The sequence below is a fragment of the Fukomys damarensis genome, unplaced genomic scaffold (genome assembly GCF_012274545.1).
Source record: "Fukomys damarensis isolate Sample0158 unplaced genomic scaffold, DMR_v1.0_HiC HiC_scaffold_34, whole genome shotgun sequence".
Classification (NCBI taxonomy): domain Eukaryota; kingdom Metazoa; phylum Chordata; class Mammalia; order Rodentia; family Bathyergidae; genus Fukomys; species Fukomys damarensis.
The window spans coordinates 5,637,745-5,665,687 of record NW_022900946.1 but is presented as its reverse complement, the minus strand read 5'-3'; the positions used below and the strand labels follow the sequence as shown (position 1 = coordinate 5,665,687).

The 27,943-nt window shown below is 37.8% G+C and overlaps 1 protein-coding gene across 1 annotated transcript in view; it reads right to left on the bottom strand.

The window, feature by feature from the left end:
• The window catches only part of Usp31 (ubiquitin specific peptidase 31), a 72,420-nt gene that overhangs the window by 25,467 nt on the left and 19,010 nt on the right, over positions 1-27,943 (bottom strand). The window contains exons 2-7 of the mRNA XM_010623452.2: positions 12,510-12,644; positions 11,283-11,371; positions 11,101-11,193; positions 10,357-10,492; positions 7,635-7,779; positions 3,252-3,432 (exon numbers count right to left, since the gene is read on the bottom strand). Of these exons, the coding sequence (XP_010621754.1) occupies positions 3,252-3,432; positions 7,635-7,779; positions 10,357-10,492; positions 11,101-11,193; positions 11,283-11,353 (626 nt within the window). The 5' untranslated portion in view covers positions 11,354-11,371; positions 12,510-12,644. The remainder of the gene's footprint in view (positions 1-3,251; positions 3,433-7,634; positions 7,780-10,356; positions 10,493-11,100; positions 11,194-11,282; positions 11,372-12,509; positions 12,645-27,943) is intronic.

The following is a 27,943-nucleotide window of genomic DNA, read 5'->3' as shown; positions in this document are numbered from 1 at the left end:
TAAATACTGTAATTACCTTAAAAGTACAGCAATCCCACATGGAAGGACAATATAATTGGTGTTAGGACAGAACTCAAACAGGAAATTCCATGGTAACTCACAAAGAGATGACGAAAAGATCAAAAGAAAAACTTAGATTTCTAACTAAAATTGAAGGCTTATACACCAAAATGGCTTCTAGTGAGACTAATGCTAGGCTATGAGGTAGCGAGGGAAAAGGATTAACAGAGACAGGGAGGAAAGGAGGCAGGAGTGGCCAGGAGTCTGGGACACAGTGTGTTAAGCCTACAAGGAGTGAGGTGACAAAGGATCAGTCAGGGCTGCACAACCTAAAGGGCAGGCAGGTGTCACTTGGGAGTTAGACAATAAGGAAGGCAACGATGAGCAAGTGACACTGCCAGGCAGCTCCAACCTTAGACCATGTGTTAAGAGAATCAGAGGCAGAACTGGGGTTCTCGGTCTCAGCTCACAATGAAAGTGCCAAAGAAGCATCAAAAAAGTGGTGCCCAACTCCAGCCCCTGGGGACTCTAATGAAATTACCTGGAATGCAGCCCAAGGACTGTATTTTTTTTCCCCTGAGAGCCCCAGGTGGTTCTCATATGCAGCTGAAGTTGAGGACCAGTAGTCCAGCCTCAACTTTCACCCACACCCTTGTCCAGGGGTGGTGAGCCTTGGCACATGTGCCACAGCAGGCTGTTTGTATCACTGAACACTCTGAAAGGTTCACCACCGCTACCCTAGTTATTCAAACCTGTGTGCTGATCTCTACGTATGTCCTCTCACACATCCAGGTCTTCATTCAGGTCACTCACTAAGGCTGGGACACCCCTTCTATCCTCCTTTTAGGCTGTCTCCTACTCATCCACGTGATGACCCAATGAAGTCATCTTTCTGCAGGAAGCAACTGGTTGGTTTGTTCCTCGTGTGGACCACAGCACTAACTACACTGTGCTGTAACTGCCTGTCTACACTGCTGTCTCCACCAACAGACTACATTATCTGACAGCAAGAACTGTGGTTAACTTATCCTAGGAGCCAGAACAGCCAATGCCTAGAAAATAGTTGACGCGAGTGAATGAACGACAAATTATCTAACTAACTCTGGCTCAGGACCAGGCTGAGGCAGAAGTGCTAAGATCCAAAGCCATGTAGCTGTCTGCTCGTGAAGTACTTAACAGTGAGCCTATCCGCCTGAAAACTACTGATGTGAAATGAGCTCCATGTAACCTATTTTTCACTCTTTTTTATGAGTATGTTTGCAGGACATAACAATCACAGTCATCGGGGAACTTGATACATGAATGTAACACATCTTAATCCTCTTTCTTCTTATCTCTCCTTCCCTCCATCTCTAGATCCCCTTCACTTTTGCAAAAGATGTTTTGCTCTTTTTTTTAAATTTTATTTATATTTTTTGAGACAGGGTCTCACTGTGTAGTTGAGACTGACCTGGAACTCATTATGCAGCCCAGGCTGGTCTCGAACTCACAGCGATCTTCCTGCCTCAGCCTCCCAAGTGCTGGGATTACAGGCATGCATCACCACATCCGGCTCTATTTTGCTCTTTTAAACTTGGGGTTTCTCATATAAGAGGCCATGCAATATTTAAGCTTGTGAAGACACTGTCCTCACTCTTGAGAGATACGGAGAGAAATCTGCAGGACGAGTCACCTTTCATCCTTAAGCATGCCTTGCTCTTAATCCTGATGACTGCAGCCAGTGTCCCCGCCACACAGGATCCTCTCCAGGATATTCCCACAACCCCCACCCCATGGCGGGGAGCAGCTACAGCCCCTTAGGATGCCTTCTCAAGTTCTCTTTCTAAGATCTGTTGGCCTCTTGTCATCCTCACTGCCCCCCATTCCAACCTCTGCAACACCATGACCACTGTCTCAGGTTAAATGTGTTTCCTTGTTTAAATGCATTCCCAACTAGAACGCAAGCTCCGGGAGGACACGGTCCCTCTTGGTCTTGTTCACTGCAGCATTCCCCAGGTTTTAATGCAAATTCTTTTTTTTCTTTTTTTTTTTTTTTGGTACCTGGAATCGAACTCAGGTCGGCAGAACCGCTGAGCTAAATCCCCGGCCCTACCGAGGTTTTAAAACAGTGTCTGACATACTGTAAAAACTAACATTTTTACTAAAAATATCATAAATACATGCATCAACACATTTTCCATTTAGGTCAATGACCATCCAAGGAACTTATTTCAAAGCAAACTTTTTAAAGATTGAATGAAGACTAACATGACAAATATTAAAAAATAAGAGTCTTTTCTCCCTGAAACACTTCTTTTTTTATTATTCCTTTTTTCTTCCTTCTCTCTTCACCCACTTTTTCTTTTGTTTTGTTTTTTTTTCCTCATTGAGTTTATTGATACATTTTAAGTATATAATACAGTTACATTCATCATTGGGCTCTTGTACCTTTACATGACAGGTCTTGGTTCTCATTTTCCTGAAACTCTTCTTGTTACTACTGAGGTGACAATGTTGTTGTGATAAAGTTACTTTAAAAGACATTCTAAGTCTCCCCTAATTTCTTTTTTTTGGGGGAGGCGTTTGAGATAGGGTCTCACTATGTAGTTGAGACTGACCCGGAACTCAGTATGTAGCCCAGACTGGTCTCAAACTCACAGCGATCCTCCTGCCTCAGCCTCCTGAGTGCTGGGATTACAGGCGTGCGCCACCACGCCTGGCTCCCCTAATTTCTTAAAGAAGGCAGCAGAAAGAGTTGAGAGATTTCTGACTCCCAAATTTCTGATTTACAAAGCTGATGAATAGTGGTGCCATCTGCCAAGACAGGAAACATTAGAGGGCCAGCTCTACAGGGAAAGATAAAGAGTTCAGTTTGGGACATAAGAATGAGGAGCACTGCGGGGTACGGATGAGAGAGAAGATAAGAATATTTTGGATTTTTTTTTAATCTATTAAGAAAGTACCCAGATATAGGTTTAGAGCAAGAGCCTGAGCTAAAATGCATATGAAATGGGCCTTCAGAAACTGTATGAGCTTTGAGAACCCTTCTAACTCAGATTCTACCTCACAAATTTTATATTCCTAACTCCTAGCTCATCAAATTTTAACTCCTAACTCACCAAATGAGGTGTGGATATTTAGAAGGGATAATATATATACATATATATACTACTAAAAGTAAAGATTTTTCACCCCATCCCTTTTAGAACATTTGAAGGCATGTGACCTTTAAAGTCTCCGTATTTATTAGAAAATAAGTTGGCTTTCTTCACCTCTTCCCTTGCTGCCCAGTGCAGGCTCTGTTACACACCAACAGAACAATCTTGCTGCTTCCTGCTCTGGTGGTCGGCGGATCCATTTTCCCTTGCTTTGCTGTTGTTTGTGTAGTAGAAGACAGTCTATGATGATCCAAGCCAAATTTCAAGTGGTTTAGATTGTTGTTTAAGTGAATTCCTGAAATAGAATAAAACAGTTATATCTCTTCAAAATTCCTTTCATTCATTCATTATACATAAATTTATTCAAAGGAAAAACTAAGAAACTGTCTTTATATAATTTAAACAATAATCCAAAACAGGAACAAATACTCCAGTATAAAATTATTTATCTACTCATAAAAATAATTTTTATCACCCATTTCTTCCTTTAAATTAGCCTTTTTTAAAAACTTAAAATCAAAACCCTCCACTTCATTGAATGCCAGATAATTTCTGAAGGGCAGAATGCCAGTTTTAGATGACCCACCAGTAAAATTTAAAGTATGATCCAGTAACCTGCAATGAAATATGTTTTTGTTTTTGTTTTTGGTACCAGGGATCGAACTCAGGACCTTGGGAGGCAGGCGGCAGCACCACTGAGCTAAATCCCTGGCCCTGAAATACTTTTTAAAAAAATTAAGACAAGAACAGTTGGAGTAGTCGACAACATTCCAATTGCTATTTGTCCCTATTTAAAAAAATACAATTAAAAAAAAAGATAAAACTGTACTTCTAGACCCAGACACATTATAAGACTGCCAATTTTAATAAAACCAACCAACAACATTGGCTAAATCCACATTAAAGTGAACAAAAATATGTTTGGCAGGCATGGTGGTCATCGCAATATTCTAAAGCAGAACTCCCCAACGTTAAGAGCTACTCAGCACATCAGCACCCTGCACAAGGCTCTGCACCTAGTCAATAAATGCCTGAGTAAGCATTTGTTCACTTCTTTAATCCTTTGGAAGGATGTGGCCTAATGAGGGGACACCTCAACTGCAGAACAGAAGAAAGAAGGCCCTACACCACTGCTGTCAGAGTAGTAACACCTCAAGGAAAATAAAACAAAAATGGCTTACACAAAAGTATTCATACCACAATTCTGGCAGTAACCTAAAATATCCAGCAATACAAGATTTGCTATTTAGATACACCACCATCACAGCAACTTGTGTAAGTATACAGTTAAAACCAAAATAAATTCCAGATAGTTGCAAATAACACACAAAGACACTAAAATAAAAAAATTGATTATCAACTTACTAGAAGGAAGAGGACTTTTAAGCTTAAATACTATAAAGAAATCACAAAAGGAACAAGAATAGATTTTACCTCATAACCGTTTTAGGTTGGAATGAGAAAATAAAGATAACAGAAAATTCAATTGGAAGTAATGGCCTCATTTTCCAGGTTCTTGGCAGAGGTATGGGTAGGAAGACTTCTTACAAGAAGTGATCAGGGTTCCTACGACAAGAAGATGTTACTTAACTGCACAGAAATCAAACTCTGAGATCAAATTATGGACCTGTCTACTATTAGCTGCATGACCTGGGGCCAATGACTTAACCTCTCTAAGTCATAGCTCTCTCACTTGCAAAGTAAGGAAGTAGTAACCTCCCATGTGTTAAATAAAATATTCATAGGGTCTTTAGACCAGAAACTAACAACATTAGATATTAGGTATATCTTTCGAATGAAAGACCTCTACCTAGAATGATAACCTTTCCACGTTCTAAATTCATTTATGAATAGAAACTTAGTGTTAACCCTGAACAACCAGGGTTAAGAGAATGTTAGGGAACTTTCAGTTGACCAATCATTAGCTAGACTCTTGCTATGTGTTAAGAACTGCTCAGTATAGAAAGAAAAAAGCAAAACTGATCACAACTGCAGAGAATCACAGTGTGGTAGAAAAGACAAAGGAGAAAAAAGATAATTTCAACACAACCTCAAGTGAGGTCAGCAGAAGCTACGATTAGACCATGTAACAGCAGAGGTTAAAGGACCTGGGGTTGGTGAGGGGAGAGGGGAATCTCTGGACAAGGTAATAAATGGATGTGGATACACTTGATCTTAGCCAAAAGGCCGAGAAGCGATCTGGACGTGGATAGGGAGATCACACACACACACACACACACACACACACACACACACACACACACTGTACTGCAATGAGGTTAGAAAATAATTTAAATAAACAAAAGCATATAAATGAAAATGTAATGACTAGAAAATAAAAAAAAAAAGTTACTGAGCTAAAAGAAAATCAAAACCAAACCAGACTATCTAGAAAATAATAATGTAAGTATAAGTAGACCAGACAAAACTGAATCCTAAACTGGCAGTGGAGAAAGCTGATCAACTTAATGCACAAAATCACAAAAAGCGTTCTGAAACTATAGAGGTCTAGAGACCAAATGAAAGAGAAACTAAAATAAGGACTTTTGACAAGGGCACCAAGACCATTCAACAAGGAGAGAAGAGTTGTTTAAACAACTGGGATAACCAAATACATACAGGCAAAAGCGGAGTTGGGTCCCTACCTCACACCATACACAAAAATTAACTCAAAATGTATTGATGACCTAATTTAAGAGCAAAAACTATAAAACTTTTAGAAGAAAACCCAAGCATAAATTTTTATAACCTTGGACTTGGCCACTGATCCTTAAATAAGACAGCACATCATGAGCAATGAAATAAAAAATTGGCAAACTAGATTTCATCAAAATTAAGAACTTTTGTGCAAATGAACTATGAAAAAAGTAAAAAGACAAATCACGGAATCGAATAAAATATTTTCAAATCATTTATCTAAGGACCACTATTTCATACACACACTTATCAAGAACTGAAACTCAACAAAAATTCAATGAAATTTGAAGAAAATAAGTTGAACAGAAAGTTTCCCAAACAGATTACATAAAAGGCCAACGCGCTAATGAAAAGATGTTCAACATCATTTACCATTTTTCAGGGGAAAAAATGACTTAATTGATCTAAAGATGGGTTCCAGGTAACTGTTTTTTCTTGTTTTTTAATCTTCTCAGATGATTCTGGTATGCAGTCTAGGTTAAGAACAGAGGCCTCAAAGCCATTACTAATTACTGGCCGACCTAAAATTAACAACATTGAGACAATTAAAGGAATCTTGAGGTCAGTGAGTAATTTCCTAGAGTCTGAGTTCTGTCAGGTCTGGTCCAAGAGAAGATCTCACCCCTCTCCATCCCACTCTTACTTTCATTTCTTGTTGACATTGTTTTTAATCTGAAATCTGTTTTCTCTATTTCATGTCTGAACAAAAAAGATAGAAACTTCTCAACATTACACTCTGACAGTAACTACCATGAGTTAACATCTACTCCTCAGAGCTTTGCATATCTTACTGCACTGAGCAGAACAGCCAGATAATATTAAATAATGAGAATGTAGTAGACAAGCTTTTTCAGAATTCTTGATTTTAAAGTCATTGTCTTTTTATGTATTGATTAATAATAATGTTGTTCCAAAAATTATTTTTTCATGTGAAAGGATACTATATCTGTAACAGAAGACCTCATTACAGGCAGAAACTACCTCATTTATCTTTGCATTTTCAGTACCTTACCCAGACTAAATATCTTTTTCTTAGAATTTTCTTAGAATTTTTTTCTTAGAATTTCTAGCAAAAGTTTTAGCTAGCCTGTTAGCAACAGCTTTTTTCCCCTATAAAAAACTAGTTTTGAGATTTAACTCTTCTACAGGTTTTCCATCTTAAACTTATTTATTAATACTTTTATTTCTCGTGAATAGCCAAGTATGAGAAACACAAATTTCTGAGAAAATGAGAAATATACAAAAACAAAAACAAAAAAGGAATAGAGTATAAGAGTAGTGATTTGTTAAGGGTAATGATAATAAAAAGAGTGATCAACTTTGTTCCCTGTGTGAATTCAGGAAAATTCTCTTTAAAAAGTACTTAAAATAGTCTTCAAGAATAAAGTATAAGGAACAGAAGAGAGAATTAAAACAGACACAGATACACATACACACATGAGACTGAACGTAGCTTAAAGAAAACCTGAACAGGTAGGGAAAGAAAAATTTGATGAAGCAAGGCCTCTATGAAGTATCACAAAGCACTTTATACAGTGGGCAGTTGTGGGGTCAGAGAGTCAACAAGGGGGAGTCAGATTTGGAGTTCAGATACATGATTGTTGGCAGTAAGAGAAATGGGGGTTTATTGGAAGCAAGAAAAACAAGTCAGACAAAAGACAAAGAAAACTGGAACAGACAATAGTGCATGCACTTTACCACAATTAAAACAGATTAATGCCATCATATAATATTTTAAAAGGTAGAAAGTTGCCAAACCTGCAAACTCAGGTGATGTTATGGAAACAGGTGCTAATTTACCTCTTTGACTGAGAATTCCTTCAGGCCTAAATATTTCTGGAGTCTCAAAGGCAAAAATGCAGTCACTTTCATGGACTGTTTCCAGGTCATCCGTATCACAAAATGAACGATGGAATCCATCATAGTACATTTCTGTTAACACAATCTAAAAAATGGGAAAAATGTAAATAGTTGGGTAACTGGGAATTAAATACAAAATGATCTCCCAATTCTACTATGAACTTTTCCAAACTGTCAGAACTTGGCAGTGCACTAAGAAGCCTCTGAAATATCTCATGGGATGCATATTGTTAGCCTCTAATGAGAATCTTAGACGTACAATATCCTCCATAATTGTCTATCAACACACTATGATTTCAGAACCTTATGGCATTAAATCCAAACTTCCTTTAAGTTTTGGTGCAGAAGAGAAGCAGATTATAAAGTCTAACCTCTTGCTTCACAGGGGAAGAGAGGTGGAGAGACCTGCCCAAGGTTCCACAACTGTTCAGCCTCTATCTGTGACTCCGAGACTTTTCTCCTAGCATTAAATTTCCACCTTTTTAAGTTAAAAATGTCAAATAACCACAGGTATTTGTATTGGAAAAAATGAAATGTATTCAAGTATCTGATAACAGAAACTACTTACATGTAATATAGTCCTACTATAATGATAAAACTACTAAAAAGAATAAGTTACATATATTTGCACTAACAAGGAAAGAACTAAGCAACTAAAAAACAAGGCAAAGAAAATTTGTAAATAAACCTATTCTTATAAAATAATGTAGTATACCCACTAAAATGTCTGAATGAATACTATATAACAGTATTAAAGTTAGTAACTTTAGTACTAAGATACTTAGTATTAAATTCTTTTACTTTTGAAATTACATTTCTAAAACCTAACTGTTTTACAATGAAACAAACAACAAAAGATGGCGAGAAAAACAATGGCGACATTTAAAACCTTCACTGCATGCTGCAGCAGCACTCTCTAGTGAAAAGAAAGCTTGAGCTCAAGGGGTTCCAGTCTCAGCCTGCCACCAACCAGCCCTGTGACCCTGAACAAGTCGCATGGTTTCTTCCGGCCTTCTTCAGACAGGGTGGGAGGATTGCTCTAGACCCCAGAGGTGCTTCCTACCAGCACTAATGTTCTACAAGGTACTCGATTCTATCAGATAAAGGGCTGGTGGCCCCAGGAGAAATGTTTCTGGCACATTTCCTTCTAATGAATTTAATGGCCATGCTGTTTTTCTGCTGGGGAACATGTAAATATAATTCACACTCCCCAGCAAGTTGAGGCCAAAAGCAAACTTGTAATTATTTCACCAATTTAAACCACATGTAAAAAAAGCCAGAAAGCAGTGAAGCTCTAAAGATGCTACCAGATTTGCCTTAGACCCCACCAAAGCCTTCTGTTCTCTCTTTCTCCTACCCTGGAGGGAAAAAAAGAATCTATGAACTCTTCAGAGTAAGGAAGTTTATCAATGTGCCAGTATTTGGCCCATGAAAACAAAAGCGATTTGCTACATTAGGGCAACACTGCTAGTTGTACTTGTTTTACTGTGATAATTCTCAAATGAGGGCAGTGAAGCCAAAGTACAAGCACTTTTATTACTCAGTAGCTTACAGAAGTTATCTAATTTAGCCACTAAGTTCTCTTTCCTTAGTAAATTTTAAATCAGGAATTTTTTTCCTAATAAAAGCATAATAATAGTGAACTAAGTAAGAAATGCATTTAAACATGTGTCAAGTCACAAACAGGCTGAAAGCATTTTTGGTCAATTTAAACAAAACTACTTACCAAAGATGTGCCCTGAAAAAGGGAAATATAGGACTGGGGATTTAGCTCAGTAGTTCTGCCACTTTTAAGTGCAAGGTCCTAAGTTCTAGCCCAGTACCAAAAAAAAAAAAAAAAAATGGGTGGGGGGGATACAACTTTTCCTCATCTAGAGAAGGTGAATGACTTACCAAGCTTTTATTAGAAAATGAAACAGGGCTGGGGGTACACAGCTTAGTACAGCTCAGTGGTACATACTTGCTTGCCTAGGATGTGTGAATCAAGTTTGACCCCCAGCATGGGGTGGGAAGGACCACACACTAAGTATGTATAATGTACAGAACACAGAGTACTGGAAAATGTCTGTTCTTATCTCCATTAACAGGAAGGAGCATTTTAGCATCACTGCTTGAGCTTTCTATCTATACCACAGAGACAGGCTACTCCTCTGGTGGCCCTCTTAGCCATCCAAAGGAATGATTTAAGAGCCAGGGATGTGGCTCAGTGGTGCCACAGTTGCCTGGCAAGGTTTTGGATCCCCAGTAAGGAAAAAAATAATAATTATTATTATTTAGGAAAGACTACATCATACTTTGCAAATAAAAGCTACAAGGTCTTGCTAAACAAACAAAAAAGAAGGTCTTGGTAAAGTCCTGCTTTTCTTTCATAGGGATAGGAAAGGAAATTTTATATAAATATACATATTATACATATATATATATATATATATATATACACACACACACACACACACACACATATACATTAATATAAATAATTAAGCATGATTAGTTTTTCTATTCCTTTTACCCTTTTAGGTCTTGACTTTTTTTCCTTCAGTGCTAGATGCAACGGGTCTAAATTTCTATCTACCCGTATCTGGCAAAGAATTGTAAAAATTCCAGAGAAACAGAAATGCTTTTGTGGCTCCTGTGTAGTCCATCTTGGTGGGGTTATTACCTGATCAGTGGGGATCTTTGTTTCCATGGACACTGCTTCCCGAAGTCTGGCAACAGTCCCAGACAGAGGCACAGCCACACCGATCCTCATGCAGTGAGAGCATTTCCCTTGATACACTACAGTGACATAGAGAGGCCTGTACAGATCAAAGTCAGATCTTCTCATTAGTCACTTATTTTAACTAAAATATGAAAGAAGTAAAACCAGCCTGATTTGAAATCAACACAAAAACTGAAGCTAACCCATATATTTAGCTGGAAGCCAAATGGAAAAAGTTTATTAGGACCTAAATACAACTAACTATACAATACAATGAAGACATCCCGGGAAAATGCAATCTTCATAAAACAAAAAACTTTTGTCCTTTGTATCTTCTTTAAAATGGCATAACTCCTGGAAATTCTGAGAAAGAGTTCAAAATAAACCTAATTAAATAAGCCAACTAATTAAAAATACAACTCAAGGTCTCCAGAAAATCTAGAAGTCATTCAACAGCCCTCCCTCCTCCCCTGACGGCCTGTGGAAAACCAGCTGAACAGACTGTGGCACAGGCTCCCTCGTCTCACGTGCCTGCTCACCCTGCAAATGTGGACAGGCATTTCTTTAAGGGCTTGACAAAGCTGGACTCGAGCTGTCATTAAAACTATCACTTGACAAGATAAATAAGACTTACTAAGAGCTTACAAAGGAAAAGTACACCATCAGAATGCCTTTCTTGTTAAGGTTTACTGTATCTGTTCTTACCTTGTGTGGGGCAGAGGAATAGGCAAAGAAATGCAGAGGAAAGGGTCGAAAGTGTTGCTCTGTTTCTGACAGTGAGGACATGTCAAAGAAGATCTTTTAAAACAAAAATGTAAGACTCAGTAAGATCACCTAAAACTACGCCAAGCAGAAAAAATAAGAGAGAACATTTGATCTGCTCATACCGGTACTGGGCTTGAAAAAGTTCTTGTACAAAAGTGCTACACACAGGAAAAGATGGTCCCTCAGGCATCATATCCGTCTCTGATGGGGGCTTTAAAAGAAAAAAAAAAAAGTAGAATTCACAGACTAGAAGTACAGTACCAACTCTTAACTGACCATGAGCCTAAAGAGTCCCAGTGTCCTTGACTTGAAACCAGATGCGTTGGTAATGGGCACCTGCTAAAGGAGCCAGAACACCGCAGACAGCACTGTGGGTCCTGTGGACTCATCTCCCCAGATAGACTCTGCCACTAACCACGTTGCTCCACCTCCACCCCATTCAGGGATGCTCCAATTTGGCTCCAATTCTCAAACCCCTTTCCCAATCTCTTCAAGGAAATAATCCCAACCACTTTAAAATACCAATTCTTCCCACACTTAAATTCTCCAGCACTACGAGCTGTGCTGATATTCACCCAGATGCCTAATTAGTCTCTACTTCCCATTATTTAACCCTTTCGTGTCCTTTTACCTAGTTATGAGCATCAGCTATCACATGCTGAAAGTACTGTACAGGACACTAGGACACAAAGATAAGTAAGACAGTGCTTGAAGGTGTCTCAACTCTATGTGAAAACTCAGCCACGAATATTTAGTCAAATGACAGAACAGTGTTCAGGCACAAGAGGACTTAAATTAGAATAACAACTCCCCAAAACTAGAAATTTAAAATTTGAAGCACAGAGCAGAGTTACCAAAACTTTAAAAGTTCTGTAGGAGAATAACGCTTAATTTTTTCCATCATGTAAATTACTTGTTACATTAGGCCAAATTATAAAGACTGAGTGTGAATTATTACGTTTCTCAATGAGATCATTCTGAAGGTTCAGTTCTTATGCTGAAATCCAGTGCTAACTGCAGAGATAGCCACACATTTCCCTTCTGATCTAGTGATCCCTAAAGCATGTGTCTTACTAGAACAGAAAGCAAGTATTCCCCTCTCACAAGACGCTGAGTTGACTTCCATGGAGACAACACCTCTCCCACCCTACCTTGCTGGCACAGTAGTTAAAGGGAGTTACCCCTTCAGTATCCATCTGAGTTTATGCTTATTCAGAGCTTATTGAGTTTTATTCTATTAACTACATGCAACAAGTCCTCAGCAGAGGTTTGGAAGAAGGTGCCCCACGCTTCCCTTACTCGTTCACTGTAGCTCACCCTGACTGACCGAGGGGACTGCACATCCTCACCTTCAGAGGAGGCTCACTCTGCTTTACAGCATGATTGAGATCTTCATGAACTCGGTCCAAAAGCCACAGCAGAAACTCCTGTGCATCATGCTGGGAATTTCCCCGATACTGCAGCGCGTTCTTTGACACGATACTCTGTGTGGGTAAATAAATCAGCAAAATAGTTGTGAGCTCTTGGCTTTGAAGACAAGCTATTCATCATAATTCCAAAAGAAGATTGCAAGATCTCAAGGGAGAGAACTTCACTGAGAGCAAGCAATAAAAAACAGATAATAAAGAAAAAACTTTACCCCCAGAAACATGTACGAAACACCTTAAAATGCACTTCTCCAGCAATCCTACTTTCAGGAATACAATTAAAGCAAACCATAGAGATAGCATGCCAAGACCTCTGAGAAGACTTTCATCAGGGTTTAGAACAGCAAAAGATCAGTAATAATTTGAACATCTTAAAATGGAAATCGGTTAAATCATGGCACAACTGTGACATACCCATTCTGAGTAATGCATCCATATGAAAGTGGAAAGGGGGTTATTAGAAGTATGAAATATGAGTGTACACATTCTTGTAAAGAACTGTGTGTCATTCATAGAAATATATAAAAAGTTCTAAAATGCCATATTTCAAGATATTAAGTTTTATCCCTGGGTGTCAGAAGTGCTTTTTTTATTCTTACATTTTGTTTTCTAAATTAAATTTCTACAGTGAACACAGAGTACTAATGTAAGAAATTAGTTTAAAAGTTTTATTTCATATTTTCTATTAAGATTTATTTAAACTGATTTTGCTAAAATGCTACATTTTTCAAGATTCATCACTCATTCAACAAGATTTAATAACTGCCAAAGGTGCTTACAGACTAATGGAGATGGGGAAAAAAGTCAAAGCTTAAAAGTAGAGCAGGACAGGCATATGGTAGTGGGAGTCAAGTTTCTCAGAGTGAGAGGGAATTTACAGACAAGCAAGAAGAAAGGGTCAGAGTGAATCACAGCTGTCAGCATGAAATCATTGCTAGCTTACTATAACAAAGATGGACAAATAATCACATTTATATATGCTGGAGCTTGTGGGCATATACATTTCTAGCTCTGTTTACTGACATAAATTTCTAGCTCTGTTTACTGAAAGGCACAGAAGTAGTGATACTCTTGTAACAATTTACACACCTTGCACACACTTTGGCTTCTAATACCTTTTTCCAATTAAAACAAAGAAAAAAAAACTAGAGAAATGGCTGATTCTAGAGCTGAGACAGTGTGGGGTGACAGCCTAAAAGAGCTCCCAAAAGCCAAAGATGGAATAGTATGGGCAACAAAATAAATAATAAAATGCTGGATAATAATTCAAAGTATCAAACAGTCTACACTAATATACCTAAATAACCAAATAAATAAATGAGGGATAAGAAACAGGTCTTCCTTACAGAGAAAATTCTAAGGAATTAATGTCAACAACGTTCCCCTCCGATAGATGGAGTTTACCACTCAAACCTGAGGGTGGGCTGGCATAATGACTCACCTCCAAAGACTCAAGAATGAAGATAGAGAGGAACCTTACAAGAAATATGCACTGCAAAAGAAATTGCCAGAGTAAAGAGACAACCCATAGAGCATGAAAATATTTTAGCTAGTTGCCTCTCAGAAAATAAAAAACAAACTGCTATCTAGAACATACAAATTGAAAAAAAAAATCCCTCCAAATTTAAAGACCCAATCCAAAAATGGACATCTGAAATAGACACTTCTCAAGTAAGTACAAATAGCAAATGAATATATGAAAAAATGTTCTACATCACTTGTCATCTAAGAGATGCAAATTAAAACAACGCCGAGATTCCATCTCACCCCAGAAAAAATGGCTAATATCAAGAAATCAACCAACAACAAATGCTGGCAGGGCTGTAGGGAAAAAGGAACCTTTCTCCATTGCTGGCCTGAGTGCAGACTGATACAACCACTCTGGAAATCAGTGTGGAGATTCCTCAAACAATTAGGATTAGAGGTCCCATTTGACCCAACTACTTTCTGAGTATCTTCTCGAAAGAGTTAAAAGCATCATACCACAATGATATATGTGCACCCATGTTTATAGCAGCAGTTTGTAATAGCTAAATCTTGGAAACAGCTCAAATGCCCATCAACTGATGAAGGATGATATGTGAGTTTTTTAATACAATGGAGTACATAAAGAAAGATAAACCAGACACGTCTAGCTAAAGGGAGCACCTTGAGATCATACTCTTAAGTGAAATATTTCAGACACACGTGAATATCGCATTGTCTCTCTAGTGTGAGAAACTGAAAGGGCAAATAAGGAGCAAAATGTGCAGTAGAAGAAACTGTGCAAAAGGAAAGGGAAACTGGGAAGGGAGGAAGAAGAAAAGAAGGATGAGAAAAGAAAAAACAGGACAAAAATGGAATCAAAGCTTTTGTAAATAAGGCAGGGAGGGAGGATTAAAAGGAGGGGAGAGGGTTTGGGAGAACAAGAGGTATCATGCACAGGTACAAATTCCCTTTGATGAATGTGATTGCTTCTTATATATTTAAATTATACCAATAAATTAAAGTATTAAAAAAAAGAAATCTGTCTAACACTGGCTCAGGCAGTTGACCAAGGTTACGATCAACAATAGTAGGTTATGCTGCTACCCTGGATATGAAGTGATGAGAACAACATTTCACCTCTGTGGTTTTCCACCCCAAAACCTAGGGCCTCAACTCTAGCCATAAGAAAAATACAAGACAAAACTCAAATGGAGGGATATTCCACACATACACAAAAAAACACCTAACAGTGCTTCTCCAATTTCCAGATGGGATCATGAAACGGGGTGGGGGGGGTACCACAGGAAAATAACCTGTGAAATCCCAGTGAAGTAAAAAATTTAGTCAATAGTAACATGCCAGCATTAGTTTACTAGCTATGCTACATGCAGCAACACAGCATGTTAACAAGGAAACTAGGCATGAACTTTATGAGAACTATATATGGTATCTTTGCCAACTATTCCATAGGTCTAAAACTATCCTAAAATGATTATATGTTTATAAACTTTTTACATAAATGCGGCAATTGTGCACACAGGGTGTCATGGGAGCAGAACAGAGGCTAAGGACGACAGTGGTAACATCCCAAGAGGGGATGCCAGGGTACAGGCAGGGGTCCAAGGCAGAGGAAGTAACGTGTCCAAACACACAGAGGTATGGGAAAGTAAGACAACTCTAAGGAACATCAAGAAGTTCAACAGGCCTGAAATGCCAAGTCTCCTAGGTATTCACTGGAGGAGAGGAAAAAGATAGCTCAGGAAGATTTTAAAGGCCACCCAAAGACTGTGGGGGAGATAAAATAAAAGTGAACTGATTAAGATCACTTTCTAGAGTGTATGTCTTAAGATTTAAATCCTTGTTCCTCCACTTACTATTTAGGAGACCAACCAACTCTAAAAAGGATTATAATGATTCATTGTGATTGCTAAGAGGAAAATGCATGGAAAACGGGGGAGATAAAATAAAAGTGAACTGATTAAGATCACATTCTAGAGTGTATGTCTTAAGATTTAAATCCTTGTTCCTCCACTTACTATTTAGGAGACCCAACCAACTCTAAAAAGGATTATAATGATTCATTGTGATTGCTAAGAGGAAAATGCATGGAAACACTTTACATGTAAATGAAACATAATAAGAACTCAAATTTTGGCTATGAGTATTATACTTGGAAAATGGGCAAAAGAAAAGGAACATCTGCAAAATGGGAGAGTAATTAGGAAACAAAATAATGAGACAAGAAATGACAGAGTTTAAGCCAAAGTAGTGAAGACAGTGATTGGGGGCTGAATTGACACAGATTTTAAGCAGTAAAATCAACAGAATCTGTGACCCAATGGACGCAGAAAATGAGTAGGTAGTACATATAATGTCACCAGGTGTCTTCTCTGGGTGATGAACAATTGTTGGCACCCTTCATCAAGACAGAAAATAAAAAGGACAAAGTCTGAGAATGAAAATAAGAGTTCCCTTTCAAATCCATTATATTTAAAATTCTGCAGAACTTCCAAATGGAGGATCCAGTAGACAACAGAAATACAGGCCTGGGGCTCAGTAAAGGAGTTGCACTAATGACAAAGATTTGGGAGTCAACCGATGGATGGTAGCTGAAATCATAAATATGCCTGAGACTGCCCACACATCATCCTGAGACCAAGCTACAGGGCAGAATTCAAAGGTCACCTATATTGAGGAGGCAAACAGAAGACCTTAAAGGAGACCATCAAAGATGGAGCAAGAAAATCAGGAAAATGGAGTCCCAAGAGTTAAGTGAAGAGTGTTTCATAAAGGAGAAGATGACTAATAGTGTTAAAGTAGGAGAATGATAAGGCAGGCAAAGAACGAAAAACTGTCTGCTGTGTTGCCAAGTAAAATTATGATAATAGACATGAAAAGAAACAGTTTAGCAATTCAATTATGAAGAGCTATCACAACTTGACAATGAATTTGAAGTGAATAACAAAAAGCTGATTTCTGAAACACTGAGATTCAGATTTGGAAAGGGGTTGGAAATAAAGGGAAATGGAGAGAACACAGAGGTGACACAGGAGAAACTCACTAACGGAATAAAGTGAATAAGGGAGAGGAAGGACCCTGGTAACAACCAGGGTTTAGTATCTCAGTTCAGGAACTTAATTTCTTCCACAATTCTGGTCACAATTTGTTCCACAATTCCAGCTCCACAAGTCTTCTACAACCAGAATTACGTAAAGAATTAAGCTCATGAACTGAGGTCCCAACATACCATGTGGTGCTACCTCAGAAACAAGTACACAAAGGAGAAATAGATATGGTTCAAGAAAGGAGTCATTACACTATACCTAAAACTTCTCCCAGAAGTCAAGTGCCACCCTAATTACCAAATCCAATCTCTTCTTTCTCAGTCTTCTTTAATCTTCCTGTGGCATTTTATATACCCAACATTTTTCTCCATTTTGAAGTGCATTGCCTTGTGGCTTTATATTGTCCTCAGTTAGGAAAATCAAAACCAAAGCCTCCGGTATGTACAGTTGAAGAATATGAGATATTGAAGAAGAGCATTTGCTAGTTTTTTAAAAAAGGGATCAATAACAAACATTATTAGCACTAGCAATTAAACCTGTGGCTTACTCAGGATGGAAGAAAAACAGATGGCTGGTGACACTAGAATGATGGAGCTAAGAAAACCTAGAACACCAAGGTTTTGCACTTCTGAATTAGGTAGATAATGAAATCAGGAACAGAGGAAGACACTGGTGGACTAGAATTTTGAACAAATTGAGTTTGAACCGACATGATCCCAAGTGAGGTTAATTCTGGTGCTCAGCAAAGAGATCTACATGGGAAACTGAAATAAGAAAGGTTCATTTCATATAAGCATATAACCCAGGGAACATAAAGTGAGACTTCCCAGACAAAACCTTGATGAACATCAAGTAGGTCACAGAAGGGGAAAAGAAGCCGTGAAGGCAGTAAAAGGCAGCATCCAGGAGAGCTTCCAAGGAGATGGAAGCAACCAGGCAAACTACTGCAGAAAAGACAAGCAACACAGGCAACTGGGACTCGTCCTTCTGAATAGCAAAGTGAGACGTCACTTCCCTGTGTAATCTCAGTGAAGCAGAAAAGTGATCAGAACAGAGTAAAAGATAAGAAACAATAAGGAGACTATTCTTCACATAGAAGAGGTGGAGTTCTCGAGGGATGGAGGAAAGATGCTGTGACATCAGGAGAGGATGTATGTGCTAAAGGAAGAAGCTAACTTTCTAAAAGAAGAGATCAGAAGAAAAGTTGAGGAGGGACTCAAAAGAGAAAGAGGAATCCATCTTAGACAGTGGAAGAGATGGAGACAAGGAGGTAAGGAGTCCTAGACCCAGACAAGCTAAACTACAGAGGGCAGGGAACCTGTTTTCTTGAGTTTGTCTCGTATGGTCTACTTTGTGGAGGAAGCAGAGGACAATTTCCCAGAGGAAGTCTGAGGGATAATGACAAATCTCACGGCATGCAGTTGCCTCACATAAACTGCCAGAAGCATAACAAACTCATGTGCTGAATCCTCTCTTATTTTCTCCCAATGGCGAAAAAATGACCAGCCTATATGCATCTGAAAAAACAAAATTAAAATGAAATTAAACTCATTACTCATAGGCACCAAAGCAGACACTCTAAACACAGCACCCATTCATATTTCAGGGTGGAGTCAACATTCAATTCTTTATCAGGACCGCATTAAATTATTTGTGCTTATCACTATCACTTCTGCTCATCCAGAACTGTCTACCAACTGCTATGTACCAAGGCACTGTGCCAAGGCTACTCAAAAAGATTTTTGCTGGGCATGAATAAACAGGCAACAGTACCTCCACAACCCTCTCTAAGTAGGACAAAAAACAGTCTGGGTCCACCCTACACTAAGTCACATCACAAACTAAAGAGAATTTAAGAAAACCCCAATGCACATACGAAAACATGAACACTGCTCTTTGTGTCTTTTGGCCCCTCGTAGTGATTACCTCTTCCCACTGTGAATACTCAGGGGACTGTTTTATCTCATTCCCAAACATAACAAAACACAGAACAATCTAAGAGCCATGCCTTACTCTATGTCACAGAAAATAAGAAAGAGTGGCTGTCAGTAACCAGAGTTCAAGCCCCATCTCTGCAAGCAGCCACTGGTTATTTGAAGCAACCCAGTGAACTGGGGATCCCTCAGGCACTGAATGAACAGATGGGACCCCAGCCTCCCAAACCTTCACCCAAGCTCCATCCCTAGAGACCCAGGACAATAATTTGGTTTATGTTCTGAGTCACAGCTAATGTTGCCTTTGGTTTGCCCTTTATGATTTTTTTTTATTATTAAACCTTAGCTTGATGTCCTAAAATCAATTACTCTGTATTTTTATATTTTTAAAAAATTATCACTGTGATCTATAAATAGTAGCACTATTATCATTCAAATAGTCAAGCACTGAAATTATTCAAATACATTGCTTCTATAAAAACTACAACATCCACCCTCTTAAAATTAACCTTACATGTTTGTGTCTGTCCCTATAGTCGGCAGAATGTTCTGACTGGAAAAATATTAAATGGAGTCTATTTGTTTACCTCCTAATATAAATAAATTTGATGAGAGTGCCAATTTTCCCCTTTGTTGATGATCTTCAGCATATACTTACCAACAAATAAAAGTCAAAGGGGATTTAGCTCAGCAGCACAGCACCTGCCTGGCAAGCTAGAGGTCCTGAGTTCAATTCCTGGTAACAATCAATCAATCAATCAATTAATCAATGTCAAAACCTTGCAGGGTTATTAAGCTTTACAAATTTCTCTTTACCTTTCAAACAGAAAACATTTTATTTTTTCCCTTTAAAGAAAAAAAAAACATGAGTTGGAAACATGGCTCAGTAAAGACAAAGAATAAAGTCTGTACAGCTGGTGCTGTACAATTAGTCATGAGGTTCTTCTCCTATAGAACTCTGCAAAGAGGCAGTAGCATCCTGGGCTCCAGCAAAGACACCAAAAAAAAGGAATCATGATCTGCAAGCACAAGGACTCAAGTTCCATCCCCAGTACCAAAAAAAATCAGACACTGACCATTCTAAGATACCCTTTACCTGACCCCAGAAGACAACAAAGCAAAAGTCATTGGTGATTTACTCCCATGGGAAGTACAAATGAATTTTATGTCTAGATTTGAGTCCCATCACCAAGATATCTGATTAGACTGATATTCCAAAATCCAAAATAATCAGAAATGCAAAACACTCCTGGTCCCATACATTTCAGACAAGGTATATTCAACCTGAATTTACAATTTTAGAGAACTAAACAGATGAAATGTGAACTAGGTTCACAGATGGCATCTAAAAGTGAAATATGATTTATGATTTCTGGACTGCTACTAGAAAGATTGATAGCACTGTCTTAAGAAAACTTTCATCTTTTGAATCTTTCAGGAAATCTACTAAGTTGATGGTGACTAATTAAAACTTAAGGGCTAAAGGTGTAGGGCAAGTGGGAAGGGTAAGAGAAAGGTAATAAGGGAAAAGAAAAAACACCATGAGAAAACGAAAAAATGGAAATAAAGTATTTGTAAATAGGAAAGGGAGGAGGGGGTGAAGGGAGGGCAGGGCTAAGGGGAAAAAATGAGAATCAAGACCTCTCATGTAAAGGTACAAGATCCCAATGATGAATGTAACTGTACTGTATACCTAAAATGTACCAATAAACTCAATGAGGAAAAAAAATTTAAGGGATGAAATTTATACAAATGGACAAATACTGTAAAAACAGTTCTGACCCATGAAAAAATAGCATGAGTAAGTAAGATAGATATCCAAAGCAGTAATATGCCATACTAGGGCATAGATTGCCACCATGGCCAAACAGCATTCTCAGTGTCCTTCATCCATTCTTCCTCCTCATCTTCACCTCCAATGGGGAAACCTTTTAGCCTTACAACACTAATTTAGCTAAAAGCCTCCTATCAACTAACCATGTCAATAAAAGGCCCCAAAAAGCAACTCGAGGCCTCAACTTTTACACCTGCTTTCCCTCTGACTGGAACACACACCCTCTACCCTACCTCCAACACATACACACTCTCTTCTTCCTCAGAAGAATGAAGCCAGGACCCTGGCGGGAGAAGAGAGAGAGGAAAGAAAGGAGGCTTCCATCTAGAATGGAAAGACAACCTCCTAAGACTAGTGTGGAATGTCATATACAATGCTGTGTTTGTGTCTGGCCACAAGGAAAAGCGTGCTATTCTGTTACAGAGCTCCTTCATCCTTACTCACAGAAGGGCCTAAAGTGGGCAATTCAAGGTGTCCCTCATTCCCAAGTTCTCAGGACCCAAACACAGGAACCTAACAGATGTGGATGGCAAAGGACATTTCACCATAGTAAGATTAACTTCAAATTTTAAACAACCTTCTATGTACCACAAACAGAGACTCACTGCTGAAATAAGTACTAGGAAAGGATATACAGCCTACTTTACCTACAAGAAAAAGCTGTAAAAAGGAGGCATACCTGAATTGTGGTTACTGTATTTCAAGAAATTATAACCCAGAATGAGAAACCATGAAACTAAGAGCTGAAGTTGGTCAAGAGCCAAGATAAAAGGGAAAAAATATTTAAAATATCCTACAGCAGTACAGTCAGATGAACAATGAGCAAAGCTTTTCTAACAGGTCATAAGCTTACATAGATAGAAAATACAGTAGCAAGAAAAGGCCTCCAGCTATTAAAACACTGGCTGGAAGTGTCTGCTATAAATGTAGTAGACTGAAATTCTGGGTTATGAATACCTGGGTACAAGTCCTCCTTACAAAACCTTTTACTTAATGTGTGTTTTCTCTGAGCCTATCTTTTCTGTAAAGTGGGGATGATAATAAAAAGATGGCTATGAAGCTCTGTGAGATCATGAGACTTTTACAGACTCTAAAACACTACATAGATGATATTATGTAAGTTTTTAAAACTAAGAAAAGGATAAAGAATCATCCTGTGATACTGCATAACCCTGGAAATGTAAAAAAGAAAGAAAATATCTAACATGCTGGTTCTCAACACTGGTTACACATGTGAATCAACTGTGAGACTTTAAAAGTAAAACCCGTATCCTGGCAGCAGTCCAGAGATGCTGGCTTAATGAGTCTGTGGTAGGGTCTGAGCATAGCTTGTGTGAGTGTGTGTGTGTGTGTGTGTGTGTGTGTGTGTGTGTTTTACTTTTTAATGATTCTATTTCTCAAGTGAAGGCAGAAGCTTTTCCACAGCCACACTGGAAAAGCTCTGCAGTGTCACTTCCTAAAGTGCTAAAACTTACAAGAGGCTCCTGTCATAACCACACTGTATCACTTACGTGTATTATTCATAATCTCCTATACATCTCTATCACAAGACAGGGATTCGGAGTAATGTCTTAGTATTATTCCCACAGTATCTACCAAAAACAGGGCAGTGGTGTGTCTCAGTTTACTAAGGCTTTTGCGTGCAAACAAGTGTTTGACAAAATTTTGTTTTTGTTCGCAAACTCTGCACTGAGTGACAATCATAACTACGGCCATCCTTCCCACACAAACACCAATGTGGCCATCTTTTCCACAATTGTAGAACAAATTCAGTTTGTGAACCGAGGCACCAATGTATCTGGCACAAAGAGTAACACTAATAACAGTATTTACTGAGTGTACTGTATTAAGCATCATATTAATTATTTACAGGTGTCATTTCCAATAAAATTCACCCTTAGGAAATTCTCCAGGCTATAGATTATAGATGAAAAATTGAGCTTACAGAAAACTAACTTGTCCAACGTTACCACTACTCAACCTTATCAGATTTAAAAAGCCTTAGAATACTCGTTCTTTGATAAATAAAGCATTTGGGAATGTTTTTACCTTGGTTACTATTTAATTGCTGTGGTGTACCACAGATACCCTTACACACTGATAGTCATCAATCCTGTGAAATAAGGCAACAATATGATTTAAAAGCTTTCAAAATAGATAACAACTGACAAGAATTTTCTTCCCATACAGTCTAAATAATGAAATGCAAAATATTTATCTTAAAAAAAGTTCATCACAACCAGAAAGTACCTAAATACCCCAAAATAGATTATAGTGCCTACATGCAATGATTTGAAAAATCCTTTGACAAATATTACTCAAAATACAATTATAAAATGAAAATTACAAATGCAAAACTCACACATAGTTTGGTCTCAATTATATGAAATATATATGAAGGACAAGAAAGTAATATTTCTTTTCACTTTTTCAGTTTTATTACTTATACAGATATCATATGACCCAGCAATATAACTCCTAGTAAATACCCAAGAGAAATGAATCCACACAGAACAGTAATCCAGAACGTTCACGTATGTGGTTCTATGTAATCCAACTGACTTCAAAAGAAAATTCCCTATTATATAAGAGGGACTCAATAGATGATGTTGAGACAGGAGTCTCTCCTGGGGAAAACGTATACAATAGGTGCTCCACCCATTTATTCCATACTTCTCTGAAAAATAACTTACATAAAAAAACTCATTTCCCAGAGGGCCAGATGAATGGGGTATCTCTTTGTTAAAACACGATACAATAACAACACAATAGCACAGAACACATCATATTGAGAAGTACCCTCTTAGGAGACAAGATACTCAAAGAGTCACCCAGCATCATTAACACTGGAGACGATGTTATCACCCCTTCAAAAACAGTCTGCAACGTTTTTTTGTTTTTTGTTTTGGTTTTTGTGGTTACCAGGGATTGAACTTGGGTCCTTGCGCTTGCAAGGCAGGCCACTGAACCGCTGAGCTAAATCCCCAGCCCAACAGTCTGCAACTTTTGAACACTTAAACACACATGCATCAACGATAAGCCATCAAACAAATATGGTTGCCAGCCTAGACCTGGAAAAATGTTGGATGTAGGATATATTACTCTTCAACATTTAAGTACAGTAGCCTTCTGCAAGATCCTCCGCACTGCTGTTCTATTAGGCACTTTCCTAGTCTCAGACTTGCTCTTACACGTTGGTTTTTCCTGCTAAATTTTCCATCTCTCAAGTATAAAAGAACTAATGGTTGTTAAATGCCACAATCTATGAGGCTGGTGCTATGAAACAAAGTTATGATTAAAAAACACAGTGTTTACTTTTTAAAAATGTATAACAGTAAAAGACATACTGCCATTAATTCCCTCATACCTCAAACACACTTATCCCACCATTCCTGCCATTTCCTGAACACTTCTGGAATTTCTCTTTCCTGAGTCTTTAGTTGCACTGTCCTGGCTGTCTTGATGTCCTGTACTGATTCAAAAGTTTCCTTTCATAGGTATTCTGACTTTGGGAAAGAATCAGAAGTTACAAGGTACCAGATCTGGTGAGTAAGGTAGATAAAAACTCACTATAATGTTTTTATGAGCCTATCTTTCCAATAGATGGGAACTCAGGGGCAGCATTCACTATATTTTTTTAATCACACCTTAGAAAGACGTTGAGAAAAAAAAAGGCCTTCCAGAACTGATTCAGAAAGTGGCAAAAATGATAGATAAGTGTGTTCAAAAAGGGGAATATTTTGATGGGGGTTAACAGCAACATGTCTTTTACTGTAAAAAGTGACCTGTCCAAGATCTCAGCTGCACAAGGAATTTGACTAAATTCAAAATTCATGGCATCAGTTTTTTAAAAGGAAAGAAGAAGACCCAGGCTCTGGCTGCCCTCAACTTCCTCTCAGCAGTGTCCTGATACTGACAGCCTAAAGTCTAAGAATTCATACACCTAGAAAGGGGCTATGACAACATAACAATCGACTTTCCAGCATCATCACAGTGGAGTCTAATAAGTGCCCCTCCTCCAGTGGGAGGTAAGAGAAAAAGCAGCCCTTGCTACTATTTCTTTCTGCCTATAAGAAAATGAAATAGCCGGGCATGGTGGCACACGCCTGTAATCCCAGCACTCGGGAGGCTGAGGCAGGAGGATCGCTGTGAGTTCGAGACCGGCCTGGGCTAAATAGTGAATTCCACATCAGTCTCAACTATACTGTGAGATCCTGTCTCAAAAAACCCCCCAAAAAAACCAAAAAAAAGAAAATGAAATACTCTCTTCTTTATTCCTGTCACTACTAAAATCCAGAAATCATTAACTAGCTGCTGTTTTTCATGAGCAGTTGCTTTTACAGTAATTTGTCTTTTAACTATTCTAGATTATTATAACTTCTATGAAATAAAGACTGTAACATGAGGGAGATTCACCAAGTTATCACTGCACTGCCAAAAAGAGACTTAGGGTTAAGATAAAGAACATTCCAACTTAATGTATCTTTATAACTACTGAGCGCATCTCTGGTCAGAGGCAGGATCTTAACACTATTCACCTCCAGCTATAGAGAGCTATGGCCCTCAAGTAAAGGGTTAAAGGCAGCCTTTAAATTGTGGCATGTGCTTATAATCCCAGCTACTTGGAAGCATAAGGCAGGAGAATTATGAATTTGAGGCCAGCCTGAGCAACATACTAAGATGCTGTCTCAAAATAAAAGAAAAAATAAAAAATGTTGAATTTACATCCTTACATTTTAAAAACCACCTTTCTCTGCTCCTGTCACTGCTCACAGCACAAAAGAAAGAGAAGTCAGTTCCTTGTTCATCTGTGTATTCAGGAACATGCTACTTTCTATGGTAGATAAATGGAATTACAGAATTAAAGTTCCATACAGAAATGCCTCTTCCTCTGTAAAACAAACAGAAGCAGGATGTATATTTTTACCTTACAACATTATAAGGAATAAATAAAACAATGCACTGTGCAAAAGCTCATGGTAAACATTCATATGTTACATGAAAAATTTAAAATAGCAAAAAATATGCAACTATTCACCAAAATAAGAGAGAATAAATACACATTTATATACATACTCATACATATTGGCTTAAATCTAAACAACAAAAGAATAAATCACAAAATTCAGGGAAAAAGTAAATAGGGTATAACAATGAGAGACAAGCTAGACATCTGAACTGATCTTTCTTTGTAGAGTTGATTTCATGCCATATTTTGTTTTTTATAAAATTATGCAACAAAGTTAAATTTTAAACAGCCATCTCTCAGAATCAAAAACAAAAAAAGAAGCAAATGATTTTAACTGCATATCCCACTGATGACAAAACCACACTGGGAATTACTCCAAGTGACTAAAATACAGTAATCTGTATAGTCCTAACAGAATACATGCTGTGGGCAAAAACCTAAAAATGATCCTAAGCCGTATTCAAATAGTCATACTGTTGATGGTAGTATTTAGATTATTATTCTGAAATTTAAGACTGAATAATGGGATGAGGCAAACTAAGAATTTAAGTAGGTGCCACAAATGAAATTTTCAACATGGGAGAAAGGAGAAATACATCCAATACCAATACAACTAAATAAAACCTCTGAAACCCTGAATTGGAATTATCAGCATGAATTTAAAAGAAATGCACCACTTTGTAGAAGGCATTTGTACCCCTAGTGCCTGAACTGTGGTCTCTTAGTACCATTTGCCACTGAAGAACCTGAGCTCCTTGAAGAAATGACTAATTCCAATTCTGTACAAGAGATGCAAATGAGTCTGGAACATCTTACCTTCCTTGCACTCTGGTTTGACTCACAGACTACAAGTATTGTGTCAAAAAGAGACCAACTTGCCAAAAACTCTGCCAACTGACCAAAAGTTACCAAAAAATTTTGTTTGACCATCAAAAAGTTGGTAATAGCTGGGTATGGTGGCACAGGACTATAGTTTCAGCACTTGGAAAACTGAGGCAGAAGGATCCCATGAGCCCAGGAATTTGAGATCAGACTAGGCAACAAGGAGAGAGTCCCTCTCAAGGAAAAAAAAACAAAAACAGTTGATAACTGCCTAAATAAAGCAAATATGCTTAAATCCATCAGTTTATAAAGTTATAAAAACTAAGCAACCACATTTGGACATCAGGTAATCATTTTAAAAATCGGAAAATAAAGGGGGAAGAGAATTAAGCATTTATCAAGACTTTATTGTATAAAATTTCCTTAAGGAACCAAATAACTGACAAGGGCAAAAAGACTAAAAATGTTCCAGAAGAGACTAAAGAATGTTAAAATTATGTCACTGTTTTTCAGTCCTTAATGAATTAAAAGTTCATATGGTAATCAGTGACCACTGACATGAGCCTCAGACAGACAAGTTTCCTGATGGACATTTACAACACCATCCAGACAAAACAGTTTTACCAAAAAGGGGAGGCAGCCTCAAATTTTAATCACATTAAACTTTTTGATTTAACTATCATTTTACTGGGAATACGGAGAAAAAGGAACATTTTAAATGAAATTAAATATAACACAAAAAACTTAAGACTATGGGAAGCTCCACAACAGTGCTTTTCAAGTATGACCCAGGGACAGGTGCTGTTCTGGGAACTTTGTTACTAGTCCGTGACAAAACATTCAGAAACTGAGAATAAACATCCAGAAATATTTTCATATTAACTGTAACTTTATGTCTAATGAATCTGACAATTTTTTCAATGAAGTTGGTTTTACATATGCCTTTTTTAATTTCGCTTTACTAGTAATTCATTTGCATCGTATTTTATAGTTGGTCCATAACATATTGGAAATTTTAAAAAATCAGTCCTTAGCCACAAATAACTGGAAAAACACTGTTCTAGAGGAAAAACACCCAGTATATTCAGCAAATTGCAAGAGAAAAAAATAAAACAAATAGACTTTGACTCGTAAATGATCTATCAATCCACTGAAAATGTGGAACCTTATCTGGATTCTAACATATACAAATATAAAAAATATATAATTTTACGTATGTATATATATATATATATATATATATATATATATATATATGTGTGTAT